The sequence below is a fragment of the Muntiacus reevesi genome, chromosome 17 (genome assembly GCF_963930625.1).
Source record: "Muntiacus reevesi chromosome 17, mMunRee1.1, whole genome shotgun sequence".
Classification (NCBI taxonomy): domain Eukaryota; kingdom Metazoa; phylum Chordata; class Mammalia; order Artiodactyla; family Cervidae; genus Muntiacus; species Muntiacus reevesi.
Window position 1 is genome coordinate 25,109,855 of NC_089265.1, and position 14,088 is coordinate 25,123,942.

Here is a 14,088-nt window from a genome sequence, read left to right on the forward strand (position 1 = left end):
AAAAGCCGAGACATTACTTTGCCAACAAAGGTCCATCTAGTCAAGGCTATGGTTTTTCCAGTGGTCATGTATGGATGTGAGAGTTGGACTATAAAGAAAGCTGAGCACCAAAGAATTGATGCTTTTGAACTGTGGTGTTGGAGAAGACTCTTGAGTGTCCCTTGGACTGCAAGGAGATCCAACCAGTCCATCCTAAAGGAGATCAGTCCTGGGTGTTCATTGGAAGGACTGATGTTGAAGCTGAAACTCCAGTACTTTGGCCACCTGATGCGAAGAGCTGACTCATTGGAAAAGACCCTGATGCTGGGAAAGACCGGGGGCAGGAGGAGAAGGGGACAACAGAGGACGAGATGGTTGGATGGCATCACTGACTCAAAGGACATGGGTTTGGGTAAACTCCGGGAGTTGGTGATGACAGGGAGGCCTGGTGTGCTGCAGTTCATGGGGTCGCAAAGAGTCAGACACAACTGAGCAACTGAACTGAACCCTCCTTTGTAAATACTTGTGCATGTGTGCTAAGTCACTTCAGTCGTGTCTGACTTTGTGACCCTATGGACTGCAGCCTGCCAGACTCCTCTGTCCATGGGATTTTCCAGGCAAGAATACCGAAGTGGGTTGCCATGCCCTCCTTCAGGGGATCTTCCTCACCCAGGGATCGAGCTCAGGTCTTATGTCTCCTGCATTGGCAGGTGGGTTCTTTACCACTAGTACCACCTGGGAAGCCCTCAATAAGTACTTGCGTGTGTGCATGCTAAGTCGCTTCAGTTGTGTCCAACTCTTTGTAACCCCATGGACTGTAGCCTGCCAGGCTCCTATGTCTTTGGGATTCTCCTGGCAAGAATACTGGAGTGGGTTGTCATGCCCTACTCAGGGGATCTTCCTGACCCAGGGATCAAGCCAATGTCTCTTACATCTCTTGCATTGGCAGGTGGGTTCTTTACCACTAGCGCCTTCTTTATTTTTATCTATTTATTTATTTTTGGCCACACTGAGTGGAGTGTGGGACCTTAGTTCCCTGATCAGGGATAAACCCATGACCCCTGCAGTGGAAGCGCTGAATTCTTAACCACTGGACGGCTAGGGAAGTCCCAAGTACTTGCTATCCCCTAGAGGAGATCTGTTTAAGGTCGATGTATTCAGCAAAAACTTGGAAGGGAGAGCAGGGCTCAATCAGGAAGGACAGTCATTTGCTGTGACCTCACATTGTGAAGGAGTAAAAACAGAAGGTGGTTAGTATGGCAGCTGAAGGTCCAAGGAGAGCGAGGTAAAGGAATTCAGTAGGGGGTGTCACATTAGGTACCCTATACAGGTGAGCAGAAGCTAAGAAAAAGCTTGTGGAGTGGGGTGTTGACCCATGCTGAGTGTGACAGTTCCCTCTGCCCCAACGCTCAGTCACCACCAGACACACACAGTGGTAAATATCCAGGCATCTGACTGTGTCTACCAGTTATGGTAATGATGGGATCTCGTGAGGGAGAAAGAAAATGAAAAAATTTTTAAGACAAATGACACTAAAAATGACAAAACAACTCTGAAAACAAATATGGGGCTCATGTGTACAAGACCCAAAACTGAGAATCAAAATGGTCTTAATTATTTCCTGCAGGGTTTTTTTCAGTGGCACTAAGATCCCCAGGACAAATGAAAACGGAAAATGTGAGGAAGCACACGTTACCAAAGTTGCAGTCATCTCCAAGCTCTCTTCCAAACTTGAGCATGGCTTCTGCCAGCAGTGCCTCTGCCTGGGGGTAACCTGGCCCTTTCTCCTGGCCGCGGATTTTTGACATGGTGTTGATCATGCTGAGTTTGGCTCTGGAAGCTGCAGGCAAAGAAATAAGAGACTTTCAAAGTAGGCAGTGTGATGTAGGAAAAACAGGGCTGGGTAGACAATCAGGCCTTGAGCAGACTCTAAACCAGTTCAGCTACTGAAAATTGTACCTTCACCAATGTCTTCATCTATAATATGTGCAGGTTGGTCCACAGATAAAATACAAGCATGCCCTTTTCATCACTAAACTCTCCCTTTCAGAATCTCATGAGGAACTTAACAGGAAAGTCGAAGCTCTCCAGGCGAAGCTCCCACCTTTGTGTCCTCCTGCCCATCTTCCCATGTCCTCTCCTCACTGCTGTGGCCATGCACTTCTTCTGTGGACCTGGGAAAGCACTTAGAAACCATGGGATTATGTGACCTCTAAGTTCTAGGACTCTACTTTTTTTTTTCTTTTATTTATTTTTTTTTAATTAGTTGGAGGCTAATTACTTCACAACATTTCAGTGGGTTTTGTCATACATTGATATGAATCAGCCATAGAGTTACACGTATTCCCCATCCCGATCCCCCCTCCCACCTCCCTCTCCACCCGATTCCTCTGGGTCTTCCCACTGCACCAGGCCCGAGCACTTGTCTCATGCATCCCACCTGGGCTGGAAATAAAAGCAAAACTAAACAAATGGGACCTAAAGAAACTTAAAAGCTTTTGCACAACAAAGGAAACTATAAGCAAGGTGAAAAGACAGCCCTCAGATTGGGAGAAAATAATAGCAAATGAAGAAACAGACAAAGGATTAATCTCAAAAATATACAAGCAACTCCTGAAGCTCAATTCCAGAAAAATAAATGACCCAATCAAAAAATGGGCCAAAGAACTAAACAGACATTTCTCTAAAGAATACATACAGATGGCTAACAAACACATGAAAAGATGATCAACATCACTCATTATCAGAGAAATGCAAGTCAAAACCACAATGAGGTACCATTACACACCAGTCAGGATGGCTGCTATCCAAAAGTCTACAAGCAATAAATGCTGGAGAGGGTGTGGAGCAAAGGGAACCCTCTTACACTATTGGTGGGAATGCAAACTAGTACAGCCGCTATGGAGAACAGTGTGGAGATTTCTTAAAAAACTGGAAATAGGACTCTACTTTTATATTTCAATTCTAGGAGCCTATGGACTGAAGGAAGAAATTCATTGCTAATTCTTGCAACATGGGCCTTCTGCCATGTTTCACTTCAGTTCAGTTCAGTTCAGTCACTCAGTTGTGTCCGACTCTTTGTGACCCCGTGAATCGCAGCACTCCAGGCCTCCCTGTCCATCACCAACTCCTGGAATTTACTCAAACTCATGTCCATCAACTCGGTGATGCCATCCAGCCATCTCATCCTCTGTCGTCCTCTTCTCCTCCTGCCCCCAATGTTTCACTTAGACCATGTATAAAATAGAACTATTTGCAAAATCACTTCTTTACTAAGATTCTGACAGTAAACAGACCCATGAAGAACAGAAATATTGTGTTCATTAAAAATACTTAAGTACTTCACTTGAACATAACTGCTTTGGAAAATGAGTTTTGTGCCATAAAGACAGCATTTCAATTTCCTTTTTGCTTTTATTTTTATAGGAGAAGAAGTCTAGAAGGTAAATCCAGTTTTCATTGATGAAACAGCTTTATTAGGACACTGTTAGACCCACTGATTAACTTGATGCTATGGTTTCTCAGGTTCATTATCAGAGTTGGGACTGTATATTAATGTAGGATTCCATCTGCATGGCAACCCCTTACAGAATCCCAGATAATGCATACACTTCAGTATTTAGTGGCTGACGTTTCATCTTGAACATTAGGTTCAAATAGGGTTTTATTTAAACTTCGGGTTTCAAAGGTTGAATCTGGAGACAAGGACAATTATTACGAGAGGATCCCCTTCTAAGCCTGAGCCAGGGATATTATAATGAACAAGACACCTATGGTCTCTATCTTAACAAAGTTTACAAGGTAGCACCTATTTTAAAAGCAATTAGAGTGAAGTGTATATACTAAGTGTCATGCAGGGAGATTACAGCAAGTCACAAAAATATAGCAACACCCTAGTTTGTATGGGTGGACCCTGCAAAGAAGGTTTTGGGAGAGAAGCATCTTTAAACTTTCAGTCACATAATGATTAGCTGTTAGTCCTGCTAATAGCAATATGCAAAGCCTGGTGGTACCTGGTTGGAAAAAATAAGAATATAAAATTCACATTTTCTTTACTCCTCATAGAAAAGTGTATCATCCATAGATTTAAAACTTGAAAATGGGATATGAAGACACATTTTTGGGGGGAATAATATCATTAGAGTTTATATTCAAAGATTTTTCTACAATAAGCCATATTTGAAATCCAGGAAAGACAGAGTCCCTGACAACATACTCATAGTATAGTGAGGCATCAGATACGTAACAGTGGCAGCAAATATGATAAAAGCACTACACACAAGGTATCAGGGGAACACAGGGAAGGAATAACAGCAGCACAAATAAAACTGAACTAAGCAGACGTCAGACAGTAAGAGGGAGCAAATGAATAGAAGGAAAGAAGATAAATGGAGATCAAGCAGAGTAATGAAACCACACATGGTGGTTAATCCTTTCAAATCCTGTTTTGACCATTTTACACTCTAAAGATTTATTCCTTTTAGGAAAGCTGGTTACTGATTCGTGCTTATGTCTTGGTTCTGCTGAGAGCTGTCTTCTGGTAAGTAATTACCTGAAGTAATTGTAATAGTTAAATATACTGTGGCTGATTTCCAGATTCATCATTTTGAATGCTGTTCAATTGTGAAGAACTTTATTCTTTCACTAAGTACTTAAGAACATCTTAAATATGTTCTACATTTTCATGAGAAGGGGGAAGAAAATCATGTTCTATTAGTTTATCTATTTCTTCAAATTAAAATATTTACCTACTGATTCATATATTTGGAGAAATGGGCTTTTAAATTTATTCACAACTATTAAGTATTTTTAAGACTCTTGGATTAGTAAGCTTCTGTGTTCTTGAAAAACTTCATCAGATCTCTAAACTAACTTTTTTTTTTGCTTCACAAATTTGTGTGTCATCCTTGCATAGGGGCCATGCTAATCTTTTCTGTGTTGTTCCAATTTTAGTACATATGCTACCAAAGTGAGCACTAAATTAACCATTTTTAAGTGTTAACATAAGTGTTTTTAAATGATTTTTAAAAGCAGTACTTTAAGAAACAGAGAGGAAGCCTGGAAATTACAAATCGAAGAAACTAAAATTCCTATAATCTCAGTCTAGATAGCATCACCAAGTTGAATCTGCTCCTAGGCACCTTTCTCTTGTTTTCTAGAGGGACCTAAGGCCTTTTCTTCATATTATCTTTATGTTTGCCATACCTTTCGTTTTTCTTTCAAATCGTTACGATCTCTGTAAATAGGGCCCCATCTTTACTCCCCCACCTTCACTATTCTAGTTCAAGTTGCCCCACTAAATTTATTATAGAGACAGCTTCCAAAAAGCAACTTCTCCCCTGGCCCATGAGAGCAGGATACAGGCATGTTGCTCTGCATATCTCCTAGACAGGATTAGCGTAAAGCTGTACATGCAATAGATGTGTAACCCTGGCTGCTGAAAAAGAATAAATGCATAAACAGACTATCTTGGAAATTCATATGATCATGGCAGTGGTTTTCATAAGGAGATGCTGCTCACCACAAATAGAGAAAGCCTGTGCATAGAAATGAAGACCCAGAACAGCCAAAAAGAACTAAATAAAGTTATTTTTAAAAGCTTTAAAAAACTATTTTCTTTTTTTTTTCATTTATTTTTATTATTGGAGGCTAATTACTTTACAATATTGTAGTGGGTTTTGTCATACGTTGACATGAATCAGCCATGGATTTACATGTGTTCCCCATCCCGATCCCCCCTCCCACCTCCCTCCCCATCCCATCCCTCTGGGTCTTCCCAGTGCACCAGCCCTGAGCACTTGTCTCATGCATCCAACCTGGGCTGGTGATCTGTTTCATCATAGATAATATACATGTTTCGATGCTGTTCTCTCGAAACATCCCACCCTCGCCTTCTCCCACAGAGTCCAAAAGTCTGCTCTGTACATCTGTGTCTCTTTTTCTGTTTTGCATATAGGGTTATCATTACCATCTTTCTAAATTCCATATATATGCATTAGTATACTGTATTGGTCTTTATCTTTCTGGCTTACTTCACTCTGTATAATGGGCTCCAGTTTCATCCATCTCACTAGAATTGATTCAAGTGAATTCTTTTTAACGGCTGAGTAATATTCCATGGTGTATATGTACCACAGTTTCCTTATCCATTCGTCTGCTGATGGGCATCTAGGTTGCTTCCATGTCCTGGCTATTATAAACAGTGCTGCGATGAACACTGGGGTGCACGTGTCTCTTTCAGATCTGGTTTCCTCAGTGTGTATGCCCAGAAGTGGGATTGCTGGGTCATATGGTAGTTCTATTTCCAGTTTTTTAAGAAATCTCCACACTGTTCTCCATAGCGGCTGTACTAGTTTGCATTCCCACCAACAGTGTAAGAGGGTTCCCTTTTCTCCACACCCTCTCCAGCATTTATTGCTTGTAGACTTTTGGAGAGCATGAAAAGATGCTCAACATCACTCATTATCAGAGAAATGCAAATCAAAACCACAATGAGGTACCATTACACGCCAGTCAGGATGGCTGCTATCCAAAAAACTATTTTATATTTTAATAATATGAGCATATATTACTTCCATTATGAAGAACTAAATTTAACATAGTTCCCACTTCCTTTTCCAGCAGGAGACCTAATTTAGTCGTGGAACTGGATAAACAATACTCACAGTATCTTCATAGTCTGGGCACTGCTCTAACCTCATGGGTCTTCCCACTAAAAAGTTCTACTGAAAACTATATTCAGTGGTGCAAAGAGAATTGGCTTAAGAAGAGGGAAGCTCATGAGGATTAACAGGTGAAATACCATCAAGGAAAAAACCATCAGAGGCAAGGTCTCAGTGAGTCCACATGTAGGTGATTTCTGGAAGGAAAGGCATCGGGTCAACTGAAACAGCAGGAAGTGACATCAGGGTGATCAAAACAGGCTGATGCATCCCGCAGAGGGCTTCCACTGCTTGGTCTTCTGCTAAGAAAGGGGGTGGGGAAGGCAGTTTCTTTTTTGTCCTCAAAAATCCAGATTATCTCTTCAGAAAGAGAAACAGGGGCAGCCAAAGCTCGATCAAATCAGCTCCTGACTCTAAAGCATCATCTGCAGCATCCCTTGACGTCCTTTTTAATTCTGGGCGCAGCTAAAGGGAAGCCAAAGCTCTGCTGAGAGTGAAACAGAAGCTCTCGTCACGCTGCCAGTTGGACTTATCCTCCTCTGACCTAAAAGTGTGTCCCTGTGAGTCACTGCTTGGTCTCTCCTAAGTAACTAGCATGGTAACTAACTGGAATGTGGCAAACCCAGAACTTCTGCTAAACCTAAATTTTAAAAAATTCATCTTTTAATTCAAATGAACAGAAAAACAAACCATTAGATCTTGTCTCTCATGAAAAGCAGCATAGGACATTAAAATACACATTAGTTTTGACTCATTCAAACAAAGGAAAAAAATCCAGGCTTTAAATCTTGCTAGATATGTATCCCTGAGCATCAATTCTTTCTGAAAGCAGTTATCAGGGTTCAGTGATAAACAGCCGAAAGAGTAACTAGCACACACACACACACCATAGGTGAAGGCACCCCTTTCTACCTTCCATGTTCCCTTTCTAGGGGTGTGTGTATGTGTGTGTGTGTGGAGTGTCCCACCACCAACCTGGGTGTAGGGGAAACTATATTTCCCAGAGCCCCTTCCCTGCATGTTTCCAAGCTAGAGCTGCTCCAGAGTGAGGCCGTACGAGATCTGGGAGGCAAAAGTGAAGCGGCAGCCATACACTCGAGCCTAGGATGAACCCAGGTTCCAGTGTGTCCTCGAGGTCATACTCTGTGCCTAGCTCTTCTTCTCGAATGTTGATTCTGGTGACCAAGAGTGCCCCCAGGCCCACCACAAGATTGTGCTGCCAACTCACAGAGGGGGTGACCTTAAGGAGCCAACCAGCTCCCACAGCTTTCCTTCCATGCCAGCTGCCCTTTGCAGCGCCGCTTCCAGAGCTGGGCCTGCACACCCTCCAGATCCCCAGAAGTTTGTTTACTGGTCAGGGCTGCTCAGTGAACTTTCTCTGATCCTTAACCCCACTTTTTTGATCTTTACTTACCCAGCTCTTTCTACAACTATATAAACTCTAGTTCCTTTAATAAATCTCTTAGTCCATAGTATCCACTATGGCTTCGCTTCCCTTACTGAATTCTGACCAATGTGGTGGCTGATGGACTAATATCTAAACTACAAAAATTTATGATCTATTCTTGATAGAGCCCTGAAAATAAGTCAATAAAAATGACCATAAATATTTCAATTCTGCAAATCTGTTTTCAGGACAGACATAAAAGAAAACAGCTGTAGGTGGGAGTTAGCTGCTAATAGTGGGAAGAACTTTTCCAGTAGTCATGTATGGATGTGAGAGTTGGACTATAAAGAAAGCTGAGTGCCAAAGAATTGATGCTTTTGAACTGTGGTATTGGAGAAGACTCTTGAGAGTCCCTTGGACTGGAAGGAGATCCAACCAGTCCATCCTAAAGGAGATCAGTTCTGGGTGTTCATTGGAAGGACTGATGTTGAAGCTGAAACTCCAATCCTTTGGCCACCTCATGAGAAGAGCTGACTCATTTGAAAAGACCGTGATGCTGGGAAAGATTGAGAGCAGGAGGAGAAGGGGGTGACAGAGGATGAGATGGTTGGATGGCATCACCAACTCAATGGACATGAGTTTGGGTGAACTCCGGGAGTTGGTGATAGACAGGGAAGCCTGGTGTGCTACAGTTCATGGGGTCGCAAAGAGTCAGACACGACTGAGCAACTGAGCTGAACTGAAGTGGGAAGAACACCAGAAAGGACAGTCGGTTTAATAAGGTGGAATTAAGACATAGACTTTGGAGTCAGATTGTCTGAGTCCAAATCCTGGCTATATTTCTTGCTGGATGATTTGGGCCTCATTTTACTCATCGGTAAAACAGTACTTCCCCCTTATTGGGTTAGGATGATGTAAAGATTAGATGATAATATTGTATGTCACAACATTGGTACATGATAAATACTCAGTAAATGTTGCCTATTTTAATGAATATCAGACATGCCAATAAGTTCCCTGTGGGATTTTGTGTGAGTTACTCTACCTCTCAGGTTCTTCACTGATAAAAAGGTGAAAAAAAGGAGGCAGTTGGATAATTACTAAAATTTTTCCAAGTTCTCTATATAAGGTGATTCTTCTTAGATAGAAGAAATCTCCAAGAAAGCCTTCAGACACAGGAAACTTCAGCAGTTTTCTTAAGTTGCTAGGACTGTCCCTCTTCTTGGAATGACCTTCCCTCTCTACTTGCTCAACACAATACCAGGCACACCTTTTCTACAGTCTTTCCCAATTACCCTTTACCTCTACTGCCTCTGAGTAGACGTGATCCTTCCCTCATTTTATATCTCTACCATGCCCTATACATACACTGATAGCTCACATGATACTTTATTTCTCTCTCTTCTGCATGTCTGTTTGCTGCTACAAGCTGAGAAATTACATTCTACTAATTCTAGCACAGGGCCAAACATATAGCAGGTGCTTACTTATTAACTGTGGGCTGACTTATTTTATTTAAAAATTCTGACTTTTTATATCATTTTCTGTATACATCATTTTTTCTAATCCTTAGAAAAGACTTCCCTGTTCAAAAGCACAACAGTCTCCTATTGTGCTCTGAACAGAGTGAAAGTCTGCTGATAAGATCTAACTACACAGAAACTCTGAGATCTGAAAGGATGATTTGGGAGAGCAGGTCATGCTGATGGCAATCTGGCTGATGTTTCCCTTGTATACAACCAGATTTTAAGATTTCCGAGACTGCTGGGTCTTTTCATGTCTCCTGACTCCATTCTTTAAAGTGCAGAAGGGTGGGACCTCATTTCCTATTCCCTCTTATTATTAAAACCGAGTATCAGGAAGCAAGTCATCTCTCAACTACACCATGAAATGCTGCTTTATGGGAAAATGGTAAGAAACTGATCATACAATCTCCTGAAATCAAGACAGAGGCTCTCCTTTTTTCCAACAAAAGAGGGCTCCTATGCTAAAGTATAAGCCCTAAGGGGATAAAAAAAGATCAATAAAAATCAATACATAGGGGAACTGGAAACAATTATGTATCCCCCATTACAGAAAAATTATGAATTTGTACCCCCTGAGTGAAGTGAAAACGAAACTCGCTCAGTCATGTCCGACTCTTTGTGACCTCATGGAATTCTCCAGGCCAGAATACTAGAGTGGGTAGACTTTCTCTTCTCCAGGGGATCTTCCTGATCCAGGAATCAAACCAGGGTCTTCTGCAATGCAGATGGGTTCTTTACCAACTGAGCTATCAGGGAAGCCCTGATTGAAGAGGTATTTCCTAAAAATCAGCTTTCTAAAGAATTTTTTTCACTAATTAAATGAACAAAACATTTATTGTCTGAATAGGACTATGACAGAGAGACTCTAAGAGAAATAAGGTCCAGTCTCTGTCCTCAATGAGCTTATTGTCTAGTTGGAGAGTGAGAACACGCTCTACTCACTGTGATCCGAGGCAGATTCAGGGCATACTGTGAGTGAAGTTATAACGTATTCACATCACAGAATAGAGCAACGAACTCTGCTAGAAGACTAAGGCCGGGAAGACTTGGGAAACAGGTGACACCCTAGCTGGGTTTCTGGAGAAGTGAGCTGTAAAGGCAGTGGGGTGGGAATAGGCGCTCTAGGCATCTGGAGAGTGTGAGCAAAGGCATATGGAAATAACTGGCACATCTGGAAACTCCAAAGTGTCTGTGGCTGAGGTGCAAGGGCAAGGAGAACAAGGTCAGTAGGAACCAGGTAGTGAAGGGCCCTGAATTGCAAGCTAAGGAGCTGAGATTCTCCTATCGAAGGTTGCTGACAGACAGTTATTTAACATCTAGACATTCAAAAGGGCTTTAATTCAAATTAAATTAAGTTTAGATTTGGGGGGAAAGAGTCCCATCATCATTGTAGGAAAAGAGGGATGTGGGAAGGAGTCTTCCCCAAATGGGAAGCCACTGGAAGCTGGGAGACCCATGAGAACACTGTAATTTAACAGATGAGTCCTAAGGAAACAGAGGGGAGAAGAGAAATGAACTTTAGAGTCCTGTGGTGAGTAGCACTAACAGGACCAGGTGACTGATTAAGTGTGAAGAAGGAAGAAGAGGGGCATTTAGGCTGGTGTTAGGGCAAAGGATGGCTGCCCATTAGAATTGCCTGAGGAGGTTTTTAAACTACTCATTCCGTCAAAGGAGGTACTGGGTCAACTAGATTCCATAAGAAAAAAATGTGACTCTTAACTCCACCTCACACTATACGTAAAATTAATTCTAAGTGGATTGCAGATCTAATTATGGACACCAACACAGTACAAGCTTTAGAAAATGAAATAGGAGAATACATCCCTGACCTGTAGAGTACACAAAGATGTTTAAAACAGGACACAAAAACACTCTGTCATAAAGAAAAGTATTTCTAAATTGGACTATGTTAAAATTGAGTACGACTATCCAAAAGAAATCATCATAAAGAATTAAAAGACAACCAAAAAAAAAGAGTTAAGATACTCACAATACGCATAATTCAAAATAGGACTTGTATCCAAAACATTAAAAGGAAAAAAACTCTTATAAATCATTAAGGAAAAGATAATCCAGTTTTTTAAATGGGCAAGAAGTTCAAACAGACAGTTCACAAAAGAAGATATTCAAATATCTAATAAGCATCTGAAAGGGGCTCAACTTCATTATTCTGGCAATGCAAATAAAACCACATTGAAACATACCCACAAAAATGGCGAAAGCAGAAAAAAAGAAAAAACTAAAAAAATATCAAGTGTTCAGAGGATGTAGAACAACTGGAACTCTTAAGTTTTGCTGATGGGAGTAAGAATTGGGAGAACATTTTGGAAAACAATTTAGCAATATCTAACTGCAAAAGCTGAAAAGACACCCTATGCCCCGGCAATTCTACTTATAGGCATACATCCATCAGAAATGTGTATAAGGGACATGTACAAAAATGGGCTATTCAAAATAGCCAGAAAATAGGAACACCCAAATGCGTATCAGTGAGAAAACAGATAAGTAAACTGTGCTCTATTCTCACAAAGGAACAGCAACAAGAATGAAAGAACTACACCTATATACAGCAAAGACAAATATAAAGTTGAGCAAAAGGAGCCAGATCTGCAGAGTACATGCTCCATGATTCCATTTAAGCAACGCTCTAAAACTGAAAGAACTATCTGGCATTAGAAGTCAGGGCAGCTTGCATCCGGCCAGGCACTCGTGGGAGGCCAGCAATGTGCAGTTTCTTAGACTAGGTACCTTTACATGATGGTATCAGTTTGCAATAATTCACTGGGCCATATACTCAGGATCTGAGCACTATACTTTCTTATATTGTAGACCAATAAAAAGCTCAGGGGAAAAAAAAAAAAACCTTGATGTCTGTGTCCTACTCCCAGATGTCTGAGAAATTGGTCTAACCATCTATAGTTTTTAAAATCCCTTAGGTGATTCTAACATACACCAGGTTTGAGAATACACTGCATTCCAATCTCTAGACTGAATACCTGGCTAGGGGATGATAAAAATTTGACATGATTTTGGGGAGACTTGTGGGAAGATGTATAGAGGTGCTTCAATTTCAGCAAATACAAAGTCTAATAGAATATCCACAAGATTGGACTAAACATACAACTAAATACATGGATCTTAAGCCCAAAAGGATCAAGGATCAACCTCAGAGAGGGCAACATACAGTTTGACTTCCCTGGTGGCTCAGGTGGTAAAGCGTCTGCCTACAATGCAGGAGACCCAGGTTCAATCCCTGGGTTGGGAAGATCTCCTGGAGAAGGAAATGGCAACCCACTCCACTATTCTTGCCTGGAAAATCCCATGGACAGAGGAACCTGGTAGGCTACAGTCCATGCGGTCCCAAAGAGTTGGACACAACTGAGCAACTTCACTTAAGCCCAAAAGATGGTAGATTATCTAAAATACCTGGAATCTTTTTTTTTTCTTTTCCAGTTTTACTGAGATATAGTTGGCCTATAATGCTGAATAGGTTCAAGGTATACAATATAATAATTTGATATATGCGTATATCAAGAAATGATCACTACAGGAATATGTATCCTCACACAGTTATAAATTTTTTCTTCTTACAAGAACTTTAAGGACACTCTACTCTCTTAGCAACTTTAAATATGGTATTGAAATACAGAATTCAAATCATGTGGTACTGTTAACTATGGTTATCAAGCTATACATTACATCCTTAGTACTTACTTATAACCAAAAGTTTGTACCTTGGCCAGGTTAAATCCCTGGGTCAGGAAGATCCCCTGGAGAAGGGAATAGCAACCCACTCCAGTATTCTTGACTAGAGAATCCCATGGATAGAGAAGCCTGGCAGGCTACAGTTGTGGGGTTGCTAAAGTGTTGGACACGACTGAGTGACTAATACTTTTTTTTCCCACCTCCAACCTCTGGCAACAATCTGATCTCTGTTTTTATGAGTCTGGTTTCTTTAGATTTCACATGTAAGTGAGATCATACAATTTTTTTGGTATGTATACATCCATTCATAACATGGAATATTATTCAGTCATAATAAAGAAGGAAACACCTGGAATCTTGAAGGCTAGGCCATTAGATAAAAGAGAGAAATTCCCCCAAAATCAATATTAAACAAAATTCTACAAGTTTTCTTTTTCATCTGGTTTTATATTTGGTAGGTAGCTTTAATTAGAGTCACCATCAACCAGGAGCTTTACCTAAACAATTTAAACTTAATCTTCACAACCATCGCCAGCCTGTGGGTCTCACTGCATCATTCCCATTGTGGAGACAGGACTGAGCTGCATGCACAAGGTGAAGATGTAGAGACTCAGGGAGACAGGAGAATCTGCCCAAGTTCTAAAGACAGAATTTAGACTCCTTTGAGGAGCCAGAAATAACCCCCAACTGCTTTCTAAACTGCTGAGAGAACCATCATGGAAGCAAATCACTGCCCTCCTGGCATGCTGCGCTTACTCCTTTAATATTCTCCTAATTGGGCTCCAAAATCACTGCAGATGGTGATTGCAGCCATGAAATTAAAGGACGC

At 41.1% G+C, this 14,088-nt stretch overlaps 1 protein-coding gene and 2 non-coding genes across 3 annotated transcripts in view; 1 reads left to right on the top strand and 2 right to left on the bottom strand.

Annotated features, from left to right (window-relative positions):
• The window catches only part of SH3GL2 (SH3 domain containing GRB2 like 2, endophilin A1), a 216,195-nt gene that overhangs the window by 11,198 nt on the left and 190,909 nt on the right, over positions 1 to 14,088 (bottom strand). The window contains exon 4 of the mRNA XM_065907835.1: positions 1,676 to 1,819. Coding sequence (XP_065763907.1) covers positions 1,676 to 1,819 — 144 coding nt within the window. The remainder of the gene's footprint in view (positions 1 to 1,675; positions 1,820 to 14,088) is intronic.
• LOC136148780 (U6 spliceosomal RNA) lies at positions 4,850 to 4,956 on the bottom strand. The gene has a single exon (XR_010659556.1). It is a non-coding gene; the product is annotated as a U6 spliceosomal RNA (small nuclear RNA).
• TRNAC-ACA (transfer RNA cysteine (anticodon ACA)) lies at positions 12,748 to 12,819 on the top strand. Its single transcript has one exon. It is a non-coding gene; the product is annotated as a tRNA-Cys (tRNA).